At 37.4% G+C, this 25,751-nt stretch overlaps 1 protein-coding gene across 4 annotated transcripts in view; it reads left to right on the forward strand.

Moving 5' to 3' along the window:
• MELK (maternal embryonic leucine zipper kinase) overlaps positions 1–23,891 on the forward strand; it is an 84,887-nt gene extending 60,996 nt beyond the window's left edge. For all 4 annotated transcript variants that reach the window (XM_070794764.1, XM_070794761.1, XM_019966212.2 and 1 more), the window contains 7 exons: positions 2,122–2,250; positions 6,390–6,512; positions 12,837–13,068; positions 15,971–16,067; positions 17,227–17,395; positions 20,537–20,640; positions 23,363–23,891. In XM_070794764.1, coding sequence (XP_070650865.1) covers positions 2,122–2,250; positions 6,390–6,512; positions 12,837–13,068; positions 15,971–16,067; positions 17,227–17,395; positions 20,537–20,640; positions 23,363–23,540 — 1,032 coding nt within the window. In that variant the 3' untranslated portion in view covers positions 23,541–23,891. The remainder of the gene's footprint in view (positions 1–2,121; positions 2,251–6,389; positions 6,513–12,836; positions 13,069–15,970; positions 16,068–17,226; positions 17,396–20,536; positions 20,641–23,362) is intronic.
• The last annotated feature ends 1,860 nt before the right edge of the window (positions 23,892–25,751 follow it).

The following is a 25,751-nucleotide window of genomic DNA, read 5'->3' on the forward strand; positions in this document are numbered from 1 at the left end:
CTTCCTGAACAGTGAACCACCATCTCTAACTCCCTTCCCTATTCAACTCTGAGAATGCTGGGATCAGGATTTTATCCTAACTGCAGTGGGGTTGGGGAAAATACTGGGAGACTCATCTCTAGGGAAAAGCCAAGAGAAGAGACCTATTAAACCAATGGTTGGGAGTTCAACTTCCTGCCTGTTAACCTTAAAGCAGGGCTTCCCAACCCCTGGGCCACAGACTGGTATGGTCCACAGCCTTTTAGCAACCAGCCCACACAGCAGGAGGTGAGCAGCGGGCTGGAGAGTAAGCAAGTGAAGCTTTATCTGTATTTACAGCTGCTCCCCATCGCTTGCATTACCGCCCGAGCTCCTCCTGTCAGATCAGCAGCAGCATTAGATTCTCATGGGAGTGTGAAGTCTACTGTGAACTGCATATGTGAGGAATCTAGGTTGCATACCTATTAGAATCTAATACCTGATAATCTGATTCTGCATTATGGTGCGTTGTATAATTATTTCATTATGTATCACAATGTAATAATAGTAGAAATAAAGTGCACAATAAATGTGATGTCCTTGAATCATCCAGAAACCATCCTCCCCTCACCCCCCCATCTGGGGAAAAATTGCCTTCCGCAAAACCAGTCCCTGGGGTGAGAAGGGTTGGGGACTGCTGTGTTAGAGAGAAGCCCCCAAGGTAATGAACTGCCCCAAACTACACATAGAGTCTTTTAGCTGTGTAGTATGCTCTTTGCTTCTAAATAGAGACATATCAGCCAGAGATCACCAGACCTTTGAGGACAGCCTCCAACATGAAAGTCAAAGATCAAAACAATGGGGTCGGGGAGAGAGTGAAGCAAAAGTGTAGATACTCAGAAAAAATCAGATAATGCAGGGAGTGGGAGAAAATGGCTAAGAAACAATAATTACTATTCTTTGAGATAAGAGAAGCTATTTCTTTTTCGAAATAGGAATAAGATGACTTAACAAGAACATTTTAAGAGATAGCTCTTGAAGATTTAAAATATGACCAGAGAAATGAAAAGCTCAGTAGACATATTTCAAAATGAAGTTAATGTGAAATCTTTCAAAGGTAGAACCTAAAGACAAATATATGCACGAAGAGAAGAGAAGGTAAGAAAGGTCCAACATACACATAATAGAAGCTGCAGGAAAATAAAAAACAGGAGGGGAAGGAACCATCAAAGAAACAGTATGAGGAAAAATATTCCAGAAGTGAAAGTATAAGCAACTAGGGCTTGGCAAAATGGATGAAAATAAATCTGCACAAAAGCCTAATTTAGTAAACTTCCAGAAAACTAGGGGTGAAAAAGGAGGTCCAGATTTTCTAGAGACAGGAAGCAAAAGGTCATACACAAAGGTTTGGGAATCAGAAAGACTTAATTTTCTGATAACTGTACTAAAAGTGAGAAGACTATGGGACAGTGCCTTCAAAGCTGTAAAAATTATTGTCAACCTAGAATTCCATACTCAGCCAAACCAGAATCAAGTGTGTGAACAGCATAGTCATTTACCAGACATGCAAAATCTCAAAAAATTTACCTCCCATTCATCCAATAATTAAAAAGTTTAATAATTGGCATGGCAGGGGTTCCCCAGGACTCTACTCACCTTTTGGCCTCTGTTCCGATTGATGTCAGGGTACCAGTTAAATATTTTGGACATTACCTTTATTTAGTTGTAAGGACTATTTACGTGATTATAATAACATAAATGTGATTTAACTAAAAATTGTGATAAAATTATAGTAGGATACAGGAAGGAGATGTGTTGGGGTAAAAGGAAGGAATTGAAATAGAGCTAATTTCTTTTTTCCATATTAAGAAAGCTAGAGACAATATCTGACACTAAACCACAATTTAAAGCTGTATAATCAATTGATTTAGAAATACAGAGGAAATAACTGAAAGTGTTAAAACGTGCTACCTTTTAGGGAGTGGAAATTGTGTGGGGGTATGGTGTAGGGGATTGCTGTTTTTCATTGTATGCTTTGTAAAGCTTAAAAAAAAAATTCTAAACTCTGAATGTCATGACATTGGGGAAAAATATTCATTTAAAATAAAGATGATGTCAAAAGCAAGTTTAGTCTTCTAAACAACTTGATTTTCTTTTCTCCAGTGGCAGTATGATCACCTCACAGCTACTTACCTTCTGCTCCTAGCCAAGAAGGCTCGGGGGAGACCGGTTCGTTTAAGGCTTCTTTCTTCCTATGGACAGGCCAGCTCAACGCCAGTCACAAACATAAAGGTGAATGTTAGAACCTCTTGTGTGAGTGCCATCCACTCTTGCCATGTGCTTACTCTGTTCATGAGTGAATACACACCAGGAAGGTTAACTTTGCTGATGTCAAGGACCCGGAGGCAAGGCATTTTATGATTTAAATATTTTTGTTAAGGGAAATGAGAAAGTCTGAGCTTGAATGCTAAAATTTTGAATATCTGGCTGGCATTAAAAGAAAAATTTCTCCCTTCCTCCTTTTTTCCCATGAAAGTAACTCCTGATTGTTGTAGAATAATTTTAAGCCGCAGATAAGCTAAAGGAGAATATAATTTATCTATAAAGCTACTACCATCTATAGATAAAATAGTTTATATTTTACTGTCTTTCCAGTCTTTTTTAGTGTGCTTGTTTATATCTTATGTAAATTATAGGACAAATAATATATGCTTTGTTTAAATGAAGTGTTTCAGTGAATATTTTGATACTCATTTATGTTAGGGGTTTAGGATGTTTTGAATAGTAGATATAGCTCATGCAACTCAAATTTCTTGTATGACTTGTAACTATTTTTTTCTATTTTGTAGTCTTTGTCTCATTTTCCTTCGTCATGAATGTGTAGAATGGTGGAGAAGCCTTACCTATTTGGAAGCACTGTGTCATTCCTAAGTGCTCACATCAGTCTCTGTTTTCTATGTGATTCTCTGTATTTCCCATGGCTTAAAATTCTGCCTTCCAAATACTTTGCTGAATGGAAAGTGGAGCTTTGTAATATGATCTTCCTTCCATTAGTTCAGGTTGCAGTTTAAATGATTTTAGCACTAGAAAACTGTACTTTTGTTATTCTCAGAGAGAGGGAGTGTGCCCTCTTTGTGGAATCCAGGATGTTTGCTCAGCCTCTCAGTTGCGTTTGAGTCTTTGAGACCCTATAGACTGTAGCCCGCCAGGCTCCTTTGTCCATGGGATTTCCCGGGCGAGAATACTGGAGTGGGTTGCCATTGCCTCTTCCAGGGGATCTTCTTCTCCCCGGGATTGAACCTGCATCTCTTGCATCTCCTGCATTGGCAGGCGAATTCTTTACCACTGTGCCACCTGGGAAGCCTGGAATCCAGTATAGCCCAAATGATTATGTGAGTGCAGTGATTTTTTTTTTTTAATTGGATGATAATTGCCTTACAATGTTGTGTTGGTTTCTGCCATACAACAATGTGAGTCAGCCGTAAGTATACCTATGTCCCCTCCCTCTTGAATCTCCCTCCTACGTCCCAGATATTTTTTTCTTTAGGTCTCAAAGCTGTGTTTTAAAAATCTTCAAATGCTACCCCTTTCATAATCTTTTGTTGAATCCACCCATATCCCCACCCCCGGCAATTCCTTTAACAATTCATGTAGACCTCTTTTTTGGCACTTGTCAATCATGTACTGTACGTATAGTGGTTCTTTTGTCCCTGAGAGGCCTAACTTGTCTCCCTTCTCTCCCTAGTTGGTCTTTTGAGCAAATTAAAAACTGAAAGTGTTAGTATAAGGGGCTGTTGTGTGAAGAAATCTCTGAAGTGAGATAATCTTACTGCTGGGCTGTTTTTCTTTTTAAAGAATTTTTAGTTTTGTATTGGAGTATAGGCTATTTACAGTGTTGTGACAGTTTCAGGTGGACAGCAAAGGGTGAGCTGTTTTTCTAGTCTGTTCTCAGAGTTATACTGGGTTGGTGAATATCCCATGCCCAGGCAGATCTTTTACCTGCTGACTCCATGAATCATCCCATCCCTCATCCTGCTCACAGAGCAAACTCTTTAAGGTCTGATACTCAAGTTGGTACCTTTGGGTTCAGGAGGATGCAAAAACATAAACTTTGGTTCTGATCAAAGTAATTTCAGAGAGATGTTAGATACCTCCATACTTAGAATAAACCTCAGCTTAATTTTATTTATTTTTAATTTTTTGGCTATACTGTGTGGCATGTGGGATCCTAGCTCCCTGACCAGGGATTGAACCCAGGCCCTCAGCAGTGAAAGTACAGAATCCTAACCACACTGGACTGCCTGGGAACTCCCTAAGTTTTTGAGTTTATGATAGCCTAGTTAAAAGCTCTTAGACATTTTCCTGAGCCATTAGATTTTCTTATATCTGGATTGGCCTGGTCTCAATTGATGTGCTTATATGAGTCGAGTATCTAAGTAAAAATGATCTGGGAAGGTATTTAATCTTCCATCTAATGAGCATTTACCCAATAATTTAATTATTTGGGCATTTATATTATTGAGTCAATTTTTATAGCCAATAAAGAGAGTTTTTAATGACAAGAAATGAAGTAGAAATCAAATTTTTTTTTTCTCCCTGATCTTTATGCAACTCACTAAGGCTTGAAGCAAGCTATATAGTCTTTCTGCTATTCTCCTCCTTGATAGAATCACTCTTTTTTTCTCTAGAGTGTTCTTTATAAAAAAGTAAGTAATTCTGAACTATTAATCAATGGATGACACTTTCAGTGAAATGATAATACAATCTGATCTGAGAACCACAAAAAGACCACATATTTTCAACATCATTAGCATTTTCAGGCCCTGTGCTAGCTCTTAGAAAACAGTCTGTATGAAGGAGAATGCTTGCTGTCTAACAGATAAGATAAGGCAAGACACGTATAAATAACACAACATCATAGTAGATGGTGGGTGCCAGGTAAGCACTAGAGATGCGTGGCAGGGGCTTTATGGAGCATGGGAGTGATCACTATGGGTGATTCAAACTGGATCCATTGTTAAGTTTAGGAAAGTGGAAAAGAAGGAGCACAGAATTTAGGGCAAGATGAATGGAATTAGCAAAAACTCAGTCTCCTAAATGTGCTTGATGTATTCATTTGACAATGATTAGATTTGTTTGGTTAAAATAGAGTTCAAGGGGGAAGAGTAAGAGAGGGAGAGAGAATGGGTGATCTGGAAGGGTAGCTGAAAGCTAGATTGTAGAGAACCTTGAAATGCCAGATCAGAGGGTTAGACTTTATGCTATAGGTAATGGGAAACTGGATTTTTGAGCAAGCCATGACAATGACAAATCACCAACTTGACTGATTTTCAGAATTCATCCATTTGTATATAGGATTATTCAATCAGGGATATGTATGTGCTTTTACTCCCTACTGTAGCCCTCATTCATACAATACTGTGCTTCTCCCCACTGAGCCTAGACTTAGTATTTTTCTCAGCCTAGCACTCCATGTAACTAGTTCTAGTTGATGGTAATTGACCACCCTGGAAAACTCTGTCATCCCTGGTTGAGAGGGTGGAAAGACTAGTGGTGGGGATTGTGTTGTCTGCCTGAATAGTTTAGATATGAGAAGATTTGTCCTTGAATTAGAAAATTAGAAAAGAAGGGATTTTTGGGGTGTAAGAAATTCAAGTACAGTTGCCTGACCAGGCTAAATAGATGTTGAAGGAAATAAAAAATCCAGCTATACTGCATAGTCTTAGAATTTAGGTTATATCTAGTGTATTCCTAGTTTATTTAGCTTCCCAGATGGCTCAGTGGTAAAGAATCTGCCTACCACTGCAGAAGATGCAGGTTCGATCCCCACTTTACTATTCTTGCCTGGGGAATGCCATGGACAGAGGAACCGGGCAGGCTACAGTCCATGGGGTTCCAAAGAGTCAGACATGCCTGAGCAACTGAGCACAGACAGTTTATTGAGGAGGAAGAATGAAGGAAAATAAGCGACTCTGTTGGTATTATTAGCATAGGATCCCAAATATCTTGTCTCCAGGAGATGTTTCATAAGGCGAATTTATTCCTAGTAGAAATTGCTAACTACTCAGTATGTTCTTCCAACCAAGAAACCCCTATTTCAGAGTCCCTTCCATTTTCTGCTTTGTCAGAGAGCTTATTTGTGGATTTGCAAAGGAGTCTGGTGTTGTAGTCATTATCTGATAATGATAAGCTACTTAGCCGTATAACATAAGAACATTCCAAGGCATCTTGTTTGAGAGTCAGAGATTCTCCTATCTAATAATTTGAATTAAAGACTTTTGACTTCTTGTTTTCAGTTTTGGATGTGAGCTCCTTCTATATACTGTCTCTCATTTGTTTCTGCTTCCAGGGCCTTGCCCTGTGCCTGTAATATACCCTTAAAAACTGAATCATGGTGGCATTGTTTTCTGAGTTCTTCTGTTTTTGAATAGTCGAAGAATCTGAGTCTAGAAGATATGATCACAAGTGATGAAAATTATGTGACTGGATTAATGAACTATGAATGGTGTGAAGACATTTCATCAAGAGGTGTGGCTACTCCACAAACACCACAGGTTGGTTATTTTTATTATTTAAAGTAAAATATGTTATCTCAATTATAAAAAATGTCTAGATTATATAACATGAGATCTAATTTGTGCTTGCAAATTTCATGAATTCCTAAACCATTGAAAATATTAACAGATTGTTGGGATATAAATGAAAGGAAGCCAATTATTTCCAAGTTGAATTCTTTTCATTTTGGAGCACTTTACTGCTCTTTTTTTTCCCTTTCCTCCCCTCCCCTCCTGTTTACAAAATGAGGTATAATTTAAATGTCCCTGTTCCACAGACTTATCAATACTTGTTACTTTTTGTGTTTAATATTTTCTAATCTGATGAATGTGAAGTGATATCTCAGTGTGGTTTTAATTTGTACTTTTTTTGATTAGATTTGTATCTTTTCATATGTTGATCAGCCAGTGTTTTTTCCTGTTTTATGAAATGTCTTTTTGTGTCTTTTGCCTATTTTTCTATTGGATTGTTTCTTTTCTCTTGTGGTATTGAGGAAATTCTAAGTTTAATTCTAACCCTTTGTTGGTTGTGTATTGCAGGTGTACAGGTATATTATCTGAGTTTGTCACTTGTCTTTTTGCTTTGATGGCAGGAGTCATTAATTTTAATGAGGTGCCAGTATTTTTCTTTATGGCTGGTAACTTTTGTATCTTTTAAAAGAAATCATTCTCCAAAAGTTATAAATGCATTCACACATATTGCTTCTCAAGTTTTAAAGCTCTTTCTTTCACATTTAAGTCTTTATTCTATGGAGAATTAATTCTCTTGTATGGTGTGAGGTAGGGAATCAACTCTTCCTCTTATACCCAGTTGTGCCAGCACCATTATAAAGTCCAGTCTGATCTACAGTGGCACTTGTGTCAGATATCAAGTTGTTATATGTGTGTCTGCTTCTGAGAAATGTTTTGTTTCATTGGTTTATTTGCACCAATACCATCTGTCTTACCTCTTCCGTTTTATAATATTTCTTTTATCTGGATGGCCAGTTTCCTCCCATCTTAGGCGTCTATAGGGATATCTTGGCTATTTCTTGTTCCTTTGCGTTTCCATGTACATTTTAGAGTCATTTTGATAAATTTTTGATAAATTGATAACTTTACATACACTTAAAAACTGAAATTACATTGGTTCTAAGATTCAATTTGGGAAAAAATTGAGGTCTGTACTCCGAAACCCCTCATCTGTAGACATAATGTACCTTGCTATATTTATTAGGTTTTAGTTAATTGCTTTTGATAAAATTTTATAAATTTCTCCCAAAAGATCTTATATATCTTTTACTAGATTTATTCCTGAGTACTTTTATTTTTTATTGCTATTGGGAATGTTAGGCGTTTTAAAGTCACATTTTCTAACTGTCTAATACTGGTCCATAGATATGAAATTGATTTTTGTGTATTGATCTTAAATTCAACAGCTTTCATAAACTCTTAAATTCTTATACTTTATATATTCTTTCACATATTATAAAAAATCAGCTGTGAGTGATAGTTTTGTTACTTCCTTTCCAATTCTCATGCCTTTAGTGTCATTTTATTACTGTACTTAGTAGTCCTGACAATATAGCAGACATTCTGTGTTCTTCCCAACTGTAGAATGATGCTTCTAATATTTTACTGTTAAATATGGTGCTTGTTTTTTCTTTTTCATTCCTCTTCATCCTCCCTTTCTCTGTTCTTCTTTCCCTTTTCTTGTTATCCCCCTTTTCCCTCTCTCTTCTCTGTGCCTCCCACCCCATATTTTTCAGACTAAGAAAATTTTCTCATCTATCTTGGTTTGCTTAAAAATTATGAATCTCAGTTGCAGAAAAAAAGATTAGATAGAATTCATCTGTTGAGATAATCATCTGGCTTTGTTCTTTCCATTTGTTAATATAGTATATGTTATATTAATAGATTTTATTTTAAAACAATTTTGCATCCTTTAGATAAGCCCAGTTTGTCATGATGTATTGCTGTCTTTTTTACATGTTGCTGGGTTTAGTTTACTAATAATTTTCATTTAGAATTTTTGCTTCTATGTTCTTAAGTGAGATTGGCCAATTCTTTCTTAAATGACTTTTTTTTTCTTTTGAAAATTTTAGTTTTGTTATGCATAAGTAATACATGGGTATATTCATCTTGTAAAAAAATTCAAACATTATGGAACTATGTTGAATAAAGATTGAAAGGCTTTCTTCTCCTGTTCTTGCATCCCATCCCATCTTATATTAATCATATCTGATTGATATTAAGATTATAATTTGTCTTTTAAAATGATTTGAACATAGCCTTTTTTATTCCCTGAAATGGTATTTAAGAGCTATTAATTATATTTTCCTTGAGTGTACGATGGAGCTTATGTAACTGTCTGGGCCTGGAATTTTTCTGTGAGAAGCTAGTCAACTACTGATTCAATTTCTTTTGTGTTTATAGGACTACACAGTATTTCAATTTCTTCCTGTCAGCTTGGTGAATGTTGTTTTTCTCGTGTCCCTTTCATTTAAGTTTTAAAATGTTTTGGCATAAAATCAATGGATACTATGGTCCCATGGACTTTTCACTCATTTTCCTCCAGTAGTTAATTTTGCATAACTGTAGTACAATTTTTTTTGGCTCCATACATTTTCAACTTCATAAATTACATTTTTAGAATGTAATGCTATTGATATTTATTTTGATTGACTCACATTTCCCTTCATTTACTTATCCTTCTTATCTCTCAAATCCTTCATTCTAAAATTATTTTTTTTCTTCCTGATGTGTATCCTTTAAAATTTCCTTTAGTGGAAGTCACAATTTATGGCACTCTTTCTAAATTAGCTAAAATTGTCTTTTTTCACTTTCATTTTTGGAATGTAGTTTCTCTGTATATTGATTTCTAGTTTATCAGTTATTTTACACTCTTCATTTTGAACATATTATTCCACTCTCTTTTTTTTTCCCCCTCTGTTCTCCTAGAGATAGTTTTTTTTTTTTTTAATTAATGAAGAATTGTTTAATTGCTAAGTCATGTCCAACCCCATGAACTGTCACCCACCAGGCTCCTCTGTCCATGGGATTTCCCAGGCAAGAATATTGGAGTGGGTTGCTATTTCCTTCTCCTCCACTGTCTTCTTGCTTCTGTGGTTACCATTGAGTAATCGATGTCAGCAAATTTGCCAGCAAATTTGGAAAACTCAGCAGTGGCCACAGAACTGGAAAAGGTCAGTTTCATTCCAATTCCAAAGAAGAGCAATGACAAAGAATACTCAAACTACCGCACAATTGCACTCATCTCACACGCTAGCAAAGTAATGCTCAAGATTCTCCAAGCCAGGCTTGGAGAACCATGAACTTCCAGATGTTCAAGCTGGATTTAGAAAAGGCAGAGGAACCAGAGATCAAATTGCTAACATCCGTTGGATCATTGAAAAAGCAAGAGAGTTCCAGAAAAACACCTACTTCTGCTTTATTGACTGTGCCAAAGCCTTTGACTGTGTGGATCACAACAAACTGGAAAATTCTTCAAGAGATTGGAATACCAGACCACCTGATCTGCCTCTTGAGAAATCTGTATGCAGGTCAAGAAGCAACAGTTAGAACTGGACATGGAACAACAGACTGGTTCAAATAGGGAAAGGAGTATGTCAAGGCTGTATATTGTCACCCTGCTTATTTAACTTATATGCAGAGTACATCATGAGAAATGCTGGACTGGATGAAGCACAAGCTGGAATCAAGATTGCCAGGAGAAATATCAGTAACCTCAGATATGCAGACGACACCACCTTTATGGCAGAAAGTGAAGAACTAAAGAGCCTCTTGATGAAAGTGAAAGAGGAGAGCGAAAACGTTGACTTACAACTCAACATTCAGAAAACTGAGATCATGACATCTGGTCCCATCACTTCATGGCAGATAGATGGGGAAACAATGGAAACAATGACAGACTTTATTTTTGGGGACTCCAAAATCACTGCAGATTGTGACTGCAGCCATGAAATTAAAAGACGCTTGCTCCTTGGAAGAAAAGCTATGACCAACCTAGATAGCATATTAAAAAGCAGAGACATTACTTTGCCAACAAAGGTCCGTCTAGTCAAAGCTATGGTTTTCCAGTAGTCATGGATGGATGTGAGAGTTGGACTATAAAGAAAGCTGAGCACCGAAGAATTGATGCTTTTGAACTGTGGTGTTGGAGAAGTCTCTTGAGAGTCCCTTGGACTGCAAGGAGATCCAACCAGTCCATCCTAAAGGAAATCAGTCCTGAATATTCATTGGAAGGACTGATGCTGAAGCTGAAACTCCAATACTTTGGTCACCTGATGCGAAGAACTGACTCATTGGAAAAGGCCCTGATGCTAGGAGAGATTGAAAGCGGGAGAAGGGGATGACAGAGGATGAGGTGGTTGGATGGCATCACTGACTGGCATGCCATCATATGGCATCACATGAGTTTGTGTAAACTCTGGGAGTTGGTAAGGGACAGGGAGGCCTGGCGTACTGTAATCCGTGGGGTCACAAAGAGTCGGACACGACTGAGCTACTGAACTGAATCCGTGTCAGTTAGGTTGCTTTCTAGTTAGTCTTTTCCCTGTCTTTTTTCAGGATTTTCTCTTTGCTTTTGGCGTTCTGCAGTCTCGTTGTTAGGTATACTGTCTGGGTGAGTAGTGTCTTCTAGAGTTGTACAACCTGGTAAATATAGATATGGATTTCTTTTTGTTTGTGATTCATTGTGTTGCCTGTATTTGAGGATTTGTATCTTTAATTAATTTTAGAAAATACCTTGAGTAATTACTGCTTTTTCATTGTCTCTATCTCTGAAACGTGTAATAGATATATGTTAGACCATAGAAGGAAATGGCAACCCACTCCAGTATTCTTGCCTGGAGAATCCCAGGGATGGAGGAGCCTGGTGGGCTGCCGTCTAAGGGGTCGTACAGAGTTGGACACTACTGAAGCGACTTAGCAGCAGCAGACCATAGAGCTTTGTCTTCCATTTATTTTAAACTCTCATGTATCCCATATCTCTCTCTCTAAGCTATATTCTAGATCGTTTCAGACTTATTTCACATTCACGTTCTTTTTTCATTTCTATCTTCTGTTTGACATGTCCATTGAATTTTTCATTTTTATCATTGCATTATTTCTAGGGATTTTTATTCTTTTTCAAAATTGCTTTACCTTTTTTCTTTTCATGTTTTAAATTTTTTATTATTTTGAACATATGAACATATTTATGTTCTGTACTTGATAATTTTAATATCTTACATCTTTTTGAGTCTGTTCCTTTTGTTTATTTTTACTCCTGACTTTTGCTCATGGTGTTTGTATCATTTGTGATTTTTTTTTAATAGGCTCATTTTTCTTGGAACTCTTTGGGAATGCTTTGAGGCTTGGATTAAGGGTTGAGGTCTTGGGTTGTGCTGGATTGAAGCTTTTCTTTCAGATAGGAGTTGTGTTTCCTTTTGTCATGTTCCTGGAATACAACCATTTAGGACTAGAACTATTTTAAATCAAATTCTAAGGCTGAAATTTCTGGGATATGAATTTGAGCTCCAAACCTGTGTGAAGACTGTCCTGTGGGTACTTAATAATTGTTAAAGGAAACTCTCTTTTCTTCTTCAGAGCCATAACCAGGACAGACAGGTTTTTTTGCCAACTCCTTTACAGGGCAGGTTTAAATTTATTCACCCTTTCATTTTCGTTTTGGCCCCTCCTGGCTTTACCTGGAAGCTTTGGCTCTAACTTAGCACCTTGCATAGGTCTCATCTCCTGCTGTAGATTATGCAAGAGAGTGGGTAGATGCCCTTAGGGCAGCAGACAGTTTCAGCCTTGATTACATTTCTGCATTCATGCTCCTGTTTTTCGTTTGACCTCTGAGGATTTTCCTATCTTTTTTGCAAGCTCAACCATAAATTTAAAAGGATTAAGACATATTTTCTATGCAACATTTCTGTTAGAACATTTTAACATAGTTTTTTTGTGCTGGTCATTGACTAAACTTTATTTCTTGGTACATATTAGAAGCAAACTGGCAGTCTAGATATGGGAAGCAATTCTTAGGGATTTATTTGTGGCCAACCTCAATTGCCTAGAATCTGGGTGTGTTTGATTAAATACAGCTTGAAACATGTTGAAAATGACCTGTCAATAGAACAGCCTAAAGTGATCTACATGTACTAACTAAAGAGAACTGAATATACATTTTCAAATTTCCTGGTATCACCCATAATATCCTCTTGATAGTGTTTCATTTTAATAAAAATGGTGCAAGGTAATTTGCAAATGATTAAGGCATGTTGTAAAGAAATTGACTTTTCTTCTTCAGTGTGCTTTATCCAGTAACTTTTTTTTTTCCAGTTTGCCAAGCATTGGACAGAATCAAATGACCTGGAATCTACATCATTAACTCCAGTATTATGCAGGGCATCTGCCAATAAATTAAAGAACAAAGAAAATGTATATACTCCTAAGTCTGCTGTAAAGAATGAAGAGTGCTTTGTATTTCCTGAGCCAAAGACTCCAGTTAATAAGAACCAGTATAAAAGAGAAATACTCACTACACCAAATCATTACAGTACACCCTCAAAAGGTATTTGCTGTTTAGATTAAACAGTAGCAAAATATCTCGAAATTCCTTCTTCTTACCGTGCTAAATAAACATATAGCAGATCAGAAATGGGTAGCATTGCCCTCAGGAATTATAGGAGAAGCCAGGCTGTTTTTTAAGCATATGTTATTTGCATTAGTTGGAATGAAAGCATATTAATCAACTTCAGATTTTTCTCAAATGTTATTACGTTTTTCTCTTTCCCACATTTATAGAGTTGAATCATAGCATCATAGAATATCAAAGGTGAAAGGCAAGTTATAGCTGATTTAATCCCCTTACCGTTTTCACAACGGAGGAACCTGAGACTCGGAGTGAAGGGATCTGCCCAAGGTTGTACATGTAGCCTGAGACCTTGCTTGCCCCTCTGCCCCCACATAGAATGACTCCGTTCAAGTCTTTGCTGAGCCCTTCTTACTGGTCTGGAGCTCCAGTTCTGGTGTCTGATCCTGTTCTGCCTGTTCTACTACTGATGCCCTTCCGGATACCTAGAGCTGTGTCTATATTACAGCTCTCTCATTTACCTTGATTTCCTCTTCATTGGGTGATGTCTCAGTGTTTTCATAGCTGATCTTATCTGGGCACATTCTATTTTGTCACTCTGTTTAAAACATAGTGCCTAGAACTGAATCCAGTTTTCCAGTACTAGGTCTCACCAGGATGAGACAGTGTCATGAGCGTAGGCTGTCTTACTTTACTGTGACATGGCATAGTACCTAGCTGGAGCCATACTTGGTATCTTGTGCCTACTAGGTGCCTGCATGCATGCCATGTTGCTTCGGTCTGCCTGACTCTTTGCAACCCCATGGTCCGTGGCCCTCCAGGCTCCTCTGTCTATGGGATTCTCCAGGCAAGAATACTGGAGTTGGTTGCCATGCCCTCCTCCAGGGGATCTTCCCGACCCAGGGATCAAACCTGTGTCTTCGATGTCTCCGCATTGGCAGGCGGGTTCTTTACCATTAGTGCCACCTGGGAAGCCTAGTGCCTGGTATATAATGGGAGCCATTTCTGTTGAATGAAGAAATGCATAAATTAGAGAGAGCCTGAAGGGATTTTATTTACTGTGATCTAGTCTTTGTCACTTTAAAGAAATGACACCTAAACTTTATTAGTTTTCTTTCCAGCAATGGTGACCTACTCGTGTGTTATGTTAAAATCTTAATGAACCTACACTGTGAAGCATTGCCTTGTGAATGGCTGCCCACATCCTGCCATTGTGTTTCCAGTTTGCTAACTGACTAACTGATAGCCAGTTCTAGAGTCTACTTCTTATACATAAAGATATTATGAAACACTTGGTGAGAATATTTGCTGGAAGTTCTGTTGATAGCATTATCCAGTTGAATCAACACTGTCCCTAAAATCATGAGGCTAGTTTGGTGTGATGTGTGAAAGCCTGTGGTTATTTATGAGTGTTAATGAGATAATATTTGCATATAGTAGGATCTCAGTAATTGCTGCTGTTGTATCGTATCTCTTTCTCTTCTCTTATTTCTCTTAATATACCTGCAAGGTCCTTTGTGAGTTGTGAGTTGGGCAGGGAACTAGAATGGACCTTTAACTCAACCCATTCAGGGCTTTTTTTTTTTTTTTTTTTTTAATTATTTTTTAAAAATAGTCCCTTCTATTATTGACTTTCAATAAAAAATTTATGTAATTCTGAAAGTTTTGAAAATATCGGTAGTTTGGAGTTTATAATCTTAAAGTGTCATTAATTTACATATCTTGTCCCTGTGAGAGATTACATTGGTCAGAAGCTCATTTTGGCCATTTTTCTTTAAACATAAGGGCTGCCAAGAGAAGCAGTGGCTGAAGCCCCAGTTGATAGCCTCCATTAGCACTTTGCATTTTACTTTTGCTCTGAATCATATTTTTAATATTTATTTTTTATTATTTTGCTGCTCTGGGTCCTCATTGCAGCATGTGGGATCTAATTCCCTGACCAGGGATCAAACTGGAGCCACCTGCTTTGGAAGCATGGAGTCTTAGTGACTGGATCAAAAGGGCAGTCCCTCTGAGTCATTTTTTGACCTAAGAATTAGTTTTATTTTTCTGAATCCTGTCTAATCCATTTAATGAGAGTTTGTTGAAGGGTAACTATATATGGTAGTAGATACCCTCAGTACATAAAGATGAAAACTGTTTTCATAGGTATTGTTGATTAATCTTATTTTATTGTTCCTGGGGGACCAGTGAGAGTAATGCTATATAGTCATAAATAAAACAAAACCTCTGATCTATTTTTAAAACCTTGATATCTTATATTTCTAAGCAATATACAACTTTTAGATCATGAACAAAAAGTTAATTAGCAGTAACCAGATTGTTAACACAGATTTGTCACAAACTATTATCAGTTACAAATACACTGCTAGAATAAAACCCCAAATTCTGGAATATGGACTATAAAAATAACTAAAGCTCACAACCTCTTTAATAACTTTTGTCAGCTTTCACAGGGAACTGTTCTCTTTGCCTGACAGGAGTTGAAAGGGCTATGAATTAACATCTCTCAGTAATGTATCAATTAAAGGTATAAATACACACTGACTTTTATTTATAGAAAGGAGAATCCTTAATCATGAAGTATTATTTATATGTTCTATTTAGATTTGTCATGTGGTATTTATAACAAAATCTTAAGCATGGCCTCAGTTTTACAGTGAAGAAAAAGCAGAGTCACACTTGTAAAGCAAAATGATTTTGTTTTTATTATAAGTCACATGGAAACATTTCTTTAAAGAATTAGAGCGTTAACATCACTGGGCAAGTGATTACAATATTTCTGAGCCAGTGAATGAGGTGATACATGCATTATTGATAAAAATTTTGAAACTATAGCATGTAAGCTACATATGGTTTGTATTTGTTGTTTTTCTAATAGCTGGAAACCAGTTCCTGAAAGAAACCCCAATTAAAATGCCGGTAAATTCAACAGGAACAGAGAAGTTACTAACAGGAGTCATTAGCCCTGAGAGGCGGTAAGTGTTCAGTTTTTAAGACTCGTTTGTTCTTCAGTATATGTAACCAGATTTCCTTTTTTCATATATGATAAACCCAATTAAGTTAAACCAGCGTGTGAATTCTGTCAGGGACTGTAGGAATGTCTGTATAAACATAGTCTGTGGTCATTACTGAAGATGTTGACACTTCCTCAGGGGGCAGTTGTGGGACTCCTCAGCAGGAGCATTGACACCTTAACTTAAAATACAGCAGGGGCTTCTTTGGTGACTCAGTGGTAAAGCATCCCCCTGCTGGTGCAAGGGACATGGATTTGATCCCTGATCTGGGATGATCCCACAAGCTGCAAAGCAGCTAAGCCTGTGAACCACAACCATTGAACTTGTGCTCCACATCCTGGGAACTGCAAGTACTGAAGCCTGTGTGTCCTAGAGCCTGTGCTCCCCACAAGAGAAGCCACCTCAGTGAGGAGACCATGCACTGCAACTGGAGAGTTGCCCCTGCTCGCCACAACCAGAGAAAAGCCCGTGTCGCAGTGCGGACCCAGCATGGCCGAAAATAAATAAATAAAAAAATACAGCCGGCTGGGAGGCTAGGCCCAGGGTTCCTGTGCTGAGGCCCATCTTTCCCTACACTTCTGCCAATGGAGTACAGATGTCTACTAACAGAAGCAAAGAGTCAGACATGATTGATCATGCACGCATGGCATTATTTCATTTTCTTGATATCATAATGAGATTGTGGTTATGTAGGAAAATATTGATATATTGATGTGTACTGAAGTGTTTTAGAATAAAGGGTTGTGATGTCTTCAGATGGGTTACTTTGATGGCTTATTTTTAATATATTTATTATATATACATAAAGCAAATGCGACAAAATATTAATATAGTATTAATCTAGAAGGATATGTGGGTGGTTGTTATATATTTTGCTCAACTCTTCTACAGATTTGACATTAAAAAAGGTAGGGGAAAAAATAATTTTGGCATTTGGCTCAGTGGACAGGTGATGGCTGCTTTGGGTGGGAGATGGCTTTCATGTTCCCTGAAGAAGAATAAGATGGCCTGGCCTGGGCATACCTGGCACCTATCAGGCAGGACAAAAGCATCTCTGTGAGGAGCCAACAGGTGGAAGTCCAGCTCCTACTCATGAGGTTTTTCTCTTTTTTTCCCTCAGGTGTCGCTCAGTAGAACTCAATCTCAACCAAGTACATGTAGAGGAAACTCCAAAAAGAAAAGGAACCAAAGTGTTTGGGAGCCTTGAGAAGGGGTTGGATAAGGTTATCACAGTGCTTACCAGGAGCAAAAGGAAAGGCTCTGTCAAAGATGGGCCAAGAAGACTAAAGGTAGGTGGACTGAAGTTCTTTAACATGGATTTTAGAAGTTGACTGCTGATTGTACTATTTCTTTTTTTCCAAAGAAAAGTACTGAATGCATGAATTGATCAGTATTTTTAATTTACTTATTCATCTGTTTAGCTAATATGTACATATTTTTTGAGCACCTAAAGTATACATGTTACTATGCAGTAGGCTTAATGCAGAGGTAAATTACATAGTTTATCTTTTGGGGGGACAAATAACTAAAATTTAAATATTCAAGTTCAGGTAGGGGGATTAATCTCAGAGGCAACATGGAGATGAGGAAGCGTGGGGCATGTTTGAGGAACTGTCTTAAGGGTGGGAACTTGTGCTCAGTTGTCCTGTTTCTGGTACACAGAAGAGTCCCTGACACAGGGGTGCATTTGTAGGCCCTCACAAAATATTTGAATGCAGAGCAAGTTAATTTGAACTTTGAGTGTGGTGAATGTGAGGAGAATAGCAACAGGCCCAGAAGGGAGGCTGGGCGCTTCGGGGGAGAAATGTTCTGATATCCCATTTATGGTCTATCTTAAAGTGAGAGAAGATAGGACTTCTCCGTTAGTGTCTGTTGCCTTGTAGAACTTATGTAATTCACTGGAGTTTTATGTTTCATATGACTGTTTATTAGGCATATTTTATCCTTTTATTCTGAGATTTCTCTAGTTGGAGACAGTTGTGAGGTATTTCAAACCCTGACACTGGGATTATGAAAATCATATGTCATTTCTAGGAGAATAGTAAATAAAGAAGATTAAGGAAACTTGTCCAATTATATACATTATTGAGATGCTAAGCAGTTATCAAATACTAATGGATAACATCCTTGAAATGTTCGCCTATGTAAATTGTTTGGAACTCGAATGCATTTTTCAGTAGGAACTGCTGTGATATTGGCTTTCTAGGTATTTCCCAGTGCTTCTAGAATGTAGGAGAGAACTGACAAGATGGGAATGAGAAGCCTGGGTTGTAGCCTCAGCTGCATACAGTGTAGCTTGGCTAAGACATTTTATCTCTGACTTTCTCAATGTCTTTATTTGTAAAAACTGGAGAGAATGTCTCTGGCAGCTTCACAGAGTAGGGATATGTAAACAAGACTGTATGAAATGCTACATTGCATATGAAATGCTTTATTGATATAAGGTGTTCCAGTGTCAAGTATTATTTTCGTCAGTGTTGAGCATTTTAACCCCAGTGTAGCAGAACCACAGTTCTAATTAGCACATCCGAGCATCTGAAACTTTATCTAACTTTGGATCTTTAACCCTTTCTAATGTTTAAAGTTTTTCATAACTGAAGGACTTGCTTTCGGAGATTAGCCTCATGTTTCCACCCGGTTGTTAAGTTAAAAATTATAAACTTACAGAAAATTAAAAGGATGGTACAAAGGGATTTTCCTGGTGCTCCAGTGCTGCCACTGCAGGGAACGTAGGTTTGATCCCTTGGGGATCTAAGATCCCACAAGCTGTGAGATGGGGCAAAACAAAGATGAAAGATGGTACGAAGAACACCTTAGTTTTTTAAGACAGCAAATCGTATGTAGTTAAGCCCTCTTTTAGGAAGCAGTCTTTAAAAATCTTAATTTTAAATAGATAAAATAAGATCACTTTTTTATTTTACAAAAGGAATCACTTGAATTGTGATTTGAGTGTGTAGTTTGTTATTATCTTGAAAAGACCAATTTGTTGAAAAAAGTCCTGAGTTGGAAGCCAAGAGACAGAGGAGCTTGTCACAGCTGTGCCTCTTGTTCCTTTTATAACCTGAAACTGAGGTTCCTAAACTCCAGTCATTTGACAGTCACCTTTATATCGGCATATCAGTGTATAATCTACACTGTTATTTTTCTGATACTTTCTTTATATGATGCATTGTAGTATATGTGCTGCCAAAGTGAGCATTATGTGATGCAGAATTAAAATAGATTTAGAGGTATAATTGACATGCAATAATCTGCATATATTAAAAATGTACAATTCATATACTTTGGCATGCATAATGTACTTGTGAAACCACCACAATCAAGATGACTAACTTTTTAAAAGCTTGTGTTTATTTAAAAGGAAACCATATATTATTAGTTTTTGCTAATTATATTTTCTAAACAGATTGGAACAAATACATAAAAATATTTATCTGGGACTTCCCTGGTGGTCTAGTGGTTCAGACTCCATACTTCTGCTGCACTGGGTACAGTCTTGAACTCTTGTCAGGGAACTAAGATCCTGCATGCTATGCAGTGTGACCCCCAAAAAAGTATACATGTGCCACTTAGGTTATAAGTCCAATTATAATTTTTTATCACATTTTGGGAAACCCCATCTTAAGAAACTTGTATTTCTTCTTTGGGTCATAGGTTCTTCATTTGAAAAGTAAGGTAGTGGGGTCGTTTCCAACCTCAGCATTTTGTTATTTATAAAAAGAACTGAAATGTTAAAGACACAGAAAGTATAATTTTGTTTGACAATATAGATAGTACTAGGAAGGCAGGGATTCTTGTCTGTCTCTGGGACCTATTAAAACAGTGCCTGGGACCTAGTAAGCCTTCAATAAATAGTTGTTGGATGAATGGATAGATAGTTACCAATTAGGAATGAAATTATTTCTGAGAAGTATGCTGTGAGTGAATGAGAAAAACCTGTTATATTCATTCCTTCATAGAATTGTCATAGAATCAGCTCCTGGGATTCTATAAAATTCCTTAAGTAATCAAGAAAGAATTAAGGAAACACATCCAACTATATACAAGTGAAATTTTCTAGGGCATTTGTTTTCTCACAGTTTTCACTGCAGGAATCTTTATCACAATGGAAGAAGAGGGAAATAGGTAGAGCTCAGAGAGATAGACATTATTTCATATTTATTTACTTATTTAAAAAGCTGGTAGGAGAGGAAGATGCAAGTATAAAAATGATGATATGGAGGTGATTACTAATAAACATGATTTCTGTAGGCTCTCCCAGTACCATCTCAGTCCAGCTTACTAAGAGTTGATTATAAATTCTGTTTGTCTTGAAATATTTCCACTTGAAATGGTACTATATTGAGGAGTTGGGGATCTCTAAATCAGGTAGGATGGTCTTTGTATTGATGTAAGGATTTACTTCTCACCCCTCCTTTTTCTTTTTTAAGCCTCACTATAATGTGACTACAACCAGATTAGTGAATCCAGATCAACTCTTGAATGAAATAATGTCTGTTCTTCCAAAGAAGCACGTTGACTTTGTACAGAAGGGGTAAGAAGCATGTTTTCATCCATTACTTGATGTCTTTTGAACTTTGAGAAAATATAGGTTGAGTCCCTTCTCTTATTAAAAATATGTATTTCTTCCATCTCATTTTTTCCAAAAAAGCTTTTATGATAGTGTCTGTTTATAATTTATTCTTTTTGTTTTATATGGGCTTTAGAAGTTTTTTAAGTGACCATATTGTCACCACTTTCAAAGTTAGACTTTTCAAAATAGAAAAATCTAAATTTCTTCCAGTTTTCTTTTGCTTTTTCTATTTTTCTTTAATGTTCTGCTTAACAATAATATTTCTAAGTTCTAATCTAAATTTATGAGATACCTCAAATCAGGGAGATATATATAGATATATATATACACACATACTCCTCTTTATGATGTCTATGTGATAGGATTGGTTTTCAGTACTTTAGAAAGTATGTCACTTTATCTCTTTCCCACTGTTGAAAGAACTGCCATCAAAACCTCCTGGGTCATGATCTCATGGTTTGGACAGCCAGAACTCTTCTGGTTACTTAAGATGTTCATATTTCTAAGCATTTCCACTTAGTTATGTCTCTCTAAAATTTCATTATTAAAGCACTAATAGAAGAATGGAAGCACTAAACTAGAAGAATGAAAAAACTGACTTAAAACTCAGCATTCAAAATACTAAAATCATGGCATCCAGTCCCCATCACTTCATGGCAAATAGAAGGGGAAAAAAAATGCAAACTGACAGATTTTATTTTCCTGAGCTCCAGAATCACTGTGGACATGACTGCAGCCATGAAATTAAAAGACTCTTTGCTCCTTGGAAGGAAAGCTATGATAAACCTAGACAGCGTATTAAAAAGCAGAGATATCACTTTGCCAACAGAGGTCTGCATAGTCAGAGCTATGGTTTTTCCAGTAGTCATGTACAGATGTGATAGTTGGACCCTAAAGAAGGCTGAGTGCCAAATAATTGATGTATTCGAATTGTGGTGCTAGAGAAGACTCTTGAGAGTCCCTTGGACTGCAAGGAGATCAAACCAGTCAATCCTAAAGGAAATCAACCCTGAATATTCATTGGAAGAACTGATGCTGAAGCTCCAATACTTCGGCTACCTGATGCAAAGAGCTGACCTATTGGAAAAGGCTCCAATGCTGGGAAAGATTGAAGGCAAAAGGAGAAGGGGGCAACAGATGATGAGATAGTTGGATAGCATCACTGACTCAATGGACATGAATTTTAGCAAACTCTGGAAGATAGTGACGGACAGGGAAGCCTGGTGTGCTGTAGTCCATGAGGTCGCAAAGAGTTGGACATGACTTAGTGACTGAACAATGACGAAGAAGAGCCACTAATAAATTAGCAAAAATATTTAAATGGAACAGTCAACAGAGAGAAGATTTTAAGAAAGAATCTTTTGCAACAGTAATTTTACTTTTCATTATCTCTAAGTGTTGGCAAGCACTACTTATGTGAATCCTGGCTTTCTTCTTCAAATGTCATTAGAACACATCTAACCCTGACTTGCTCTTCATGCTTGGGGTTTATTCACAGTTGCAGAACCTCTCACCAAATCTATATGAGAAAGCTTTCAATTATTTTTCCTTTAGCATATAATCTGCCGGATCACTAACTGGCTATTAACTAATAATCTGTTCCTTGAACTTCCTTAATCCACCCAAAGGTCTGCCTTGATCCCTTATTTTTCTTTTTATCTTACCTGTTTTTACTTTCTTTGTGACAAAGCAGAGTAACGAATTTTCAGTGGAATGGTGTCACTAATCTCTGTCATATTCCATTGCTATCTTTGTCCAATGAGGAAGAATCAACGTTTTATCTTTGATGTGACTGCATTGCTCTGTGCTTCATCTTCCCATCAGGAACCTTAACTACAGGGTATACCTTATGGCATTTCTGGTATCTACTGCTTATTTTTAATAGATCAAGCCCCAGAGGACACAAGTAAGAAAAAGAGCGATATATTTTATAACTCTGCCCTAAAGTGTTATAATGATCATAACCTCTTATTACTATTAGAAAATAGGGCTTCCCTTGTGGCTCAGCTGGTAAAGAATCTGCCTGCAAAGTGGGAGACCTGGGTTCGACCCACTGGAGAAGGGAAAGGCTACCCACTCCAGTATTCTGGCCTAGAGAATTCCATGGACTATATAGTCCATGGGGTTGCAAAGAGTTGGACACAACTGAACGACTTTCACATTCACTATTAGAAAAACCTCAAAAACGTGTTTCTTACTAACAGGTTGGTGGCTTCAGCTTAATTTATATGAAAGACAGAAGTTCTGATGAAGTGCACAAAATAAAATATTCTTCATCTTCCCTCTGCTTTCTTTTGTTGTGAACATTGTGGAAATGGCCTGATGTTCACAGGTTATACCATTGAAAGAGTTGCATAAAGGATGCCAAAAGATTTCTTAAGCATGAATGGCTTGTATAGCTATGAATAAAGCACTTTTCTTTGGAGCAAGGGAGAATTCTGATAAAGCCTTTTCAGCTTTTTTTTTTTTAAAGATTCTGGTTCAGCTTTTGGGAAAACACTAGTCATACTCCATCACTAATGCATAGCTAGGTCATCTGGAAACTATAAGCAGTACTGCATTGCTTAATATGAAATCATGGTTCATTTTCCCCACTGGCCTCCTAGAGGCTTAGAAATCTCTTGTATTATACAGAATATTCATGATTCTCCTACTAACTGGCTTCTTATCTTGTTTTTCACAGCTATACACTGAAGTGTCAGACACAGTCAGATTTTGGCAAAGTGACAATGCAGTTTGAACTAGAAGTGTGCCAGCTTCAAAAACCCGATGTGGTGGGTATCAGGAGGCAGCGGCTTAAGGGTGATGCCTGGGTTTACAAGAGATTAGTGGAAGACATCCTATCTAGCTGCAAGGTTTAATTGATGGATGGTTTCCATCCTGCTTGATGAGTATGGGTGTGATACAGCCTATGTGGAACCTGGTGTGATTGGTTTGATTTTTCAAGTCCACTGGAAGTACAAACTCATGTCTAAAGAGCTGTCTCAAAGACCAATATCTGTTTGTTTTTAGACAAAAGATACTATTTTGTGGGTGAACCTAAGGCAAGCCCATCTGTCATTATCTATTACTGTCTTTTTAAATCATGCGCTTTATATATTTAATAACTGTTTACTTTCTTGGAGTCACTTCCATACATGATTGTAAGCTCTTAACTATGTCTTCTTTTTAATGTGTAATTTCTTTCTGAAATAAAATCATTTGTGAACATAGCAGGCTTCTCCTCTTCTTTGTATTTGATTTTGATCCAAATAAAACCTCAAATGGTTTCTTGACTGTTAAGTAGAGACTATTTGGAGTATGTTTTATCTGTTATCAAATATGCCTTGGGCAGAAAAACAGATAAGAATTCATTTGCATAATTTTTTCCTGTCTCCGATTTAAGTAGGATTTATTGAGATCGTTAACTAAGTCACAGCTGTGGTTACCAGAGTTAAACAACACATTTAATATGTTGAATAAAAGAGTGTTGACTTCAGTAAGTGTTTTCAGTCAACAATGATAAGTATCTGAACTATGAACCCCTATAAAATGTTACTTTATAGTAATTTTCCATAAGTCTCAAGGTTGGCCTCAAATTTGTCTTTTTATTTCATTTTACTGGTCTCTAAAGGTCAGCACTAAAGTTATATTTGTATGGATTTTACGAGTTAAACTAGTTGGAGAAAAAAATAGTGTTTCTAGTCAATAGTGAGGAAATGTTTTATCATTCATTTGTTCAGTAAACATTTACTAAGTGCTTATAAGCATTAGGTTCTAGGACTGAATATCAAACTGTCTAATAAACTCAAGTTCATCTCTTAGCAGGTTGTGTATGTGTAAGTCACTTCAGTCATGTCCATCTCTTTGTGACCCTGTGGACTATAACTCGGCAGGTTTCTCTGTCCATGGAATTCTCTAGGCAAGAATACTAGAGTGGGTTGCCCTTCCCTGATCCAGGGGATCTTTCTGACCCAGGGACCGAACCCCCATCTCTTACGTCGCTGCATTGGCAGGTGGGTTCTTTACCACTAGGGCCACCTGGGAAGCCCATTAAAAGGGCTGCTGCTGCTAAGTCACTTCTGTTGTGTCCGACTCTGTGGGACCCCATAGACGGCAGCCCACAAGGCTCCCCTGCCCCTGGGATTCTCCAGGCAAGAATGCTGGAGTGGGTTGCCATTTCCTTCTCCAATGCATGAAAGTGAAAAGTGAAAGTGAAGTCGCTCAGTCGTGTCCAACTCCTAGTGACCCTGTGGACTGCAGCCTACCAGGCTCCTCCGTCCATGGGATCTTCCAGACAAGAGTACTGGAGTGGGGTGCTATTGCCTTCTCCAGTTAAAAGGGCAGATGCATATAAATCAACCAGTACTTAAATCTACCAGTACTTATAGTATAGAGGGCATGATCAACTTTGTCTGGAGGAGTAAGGAAACTTTCCTTCCTTCTTAAAGGAAACTATTTGGTCTTAAAAGATACATGAGTTCAATAGAAAGAGAAAACAGTATGACATTCTTGGCAGCATGAATAGTATGTACAAAGGCATGGAATGATAAAATGGCTTGTGTGTTTAGGGTACAGGCGGAAGGTGCTACAGGGAGGATAGCAGGGGATAAGGATTCATAAGTTTAGCTGGAAATAAGTGATGAAAACTTGAAGGAACTTGAAGCCTCCACTAAACTGTTTTGATAAAGGAGTGCTATCAAGGAGTTTAAAAATTTTTTATAGCAGCTTTACTGAAATACAATTCACATCCTATAAAATTACCCCTTTAAAGTCTACAGTTCAGTGGTTCTTAGTATATTCCTATTTGTGCAACCATCACCACAATCTAATTTTAGAACTTTTTCACCACTTGAAAGAGAACCCTTGTAACCATTAGTGGTAACTCCCAATTCCCGAACCCCCCCTGCCCCCGTCCCGCACCCCCCACAGCCCCTGGCAACCGCTAATCTACTTTCTGCCTCTATGGACTTGACTACTGTGGACATTTGATATAAATGAAATCTTATATGTGGCCTCTGGGGTCTAGCTTCCTTCAGCTTACCATCATAGTATTTTTAAGATTCATCATGTTGTAGCATATTTTAGGACTT

This window comes from Bos indicus, chromosome 8 (genome assembly GCF_029378745.1).
Source record: "Bos indicus isolate NIAB-ARS_2022 breed Sahiwal x Tharparkar chromosome 8, NIAB-ARS_B.indTharparkar_mat_pri_1.0, whole genome shotgun sequence".
Lineage (NCBI taxonomy): Eukaryota > Metazoa > Chordata > Mammalia > Artiodactyla > Bovidae > Bos > Bos indicus.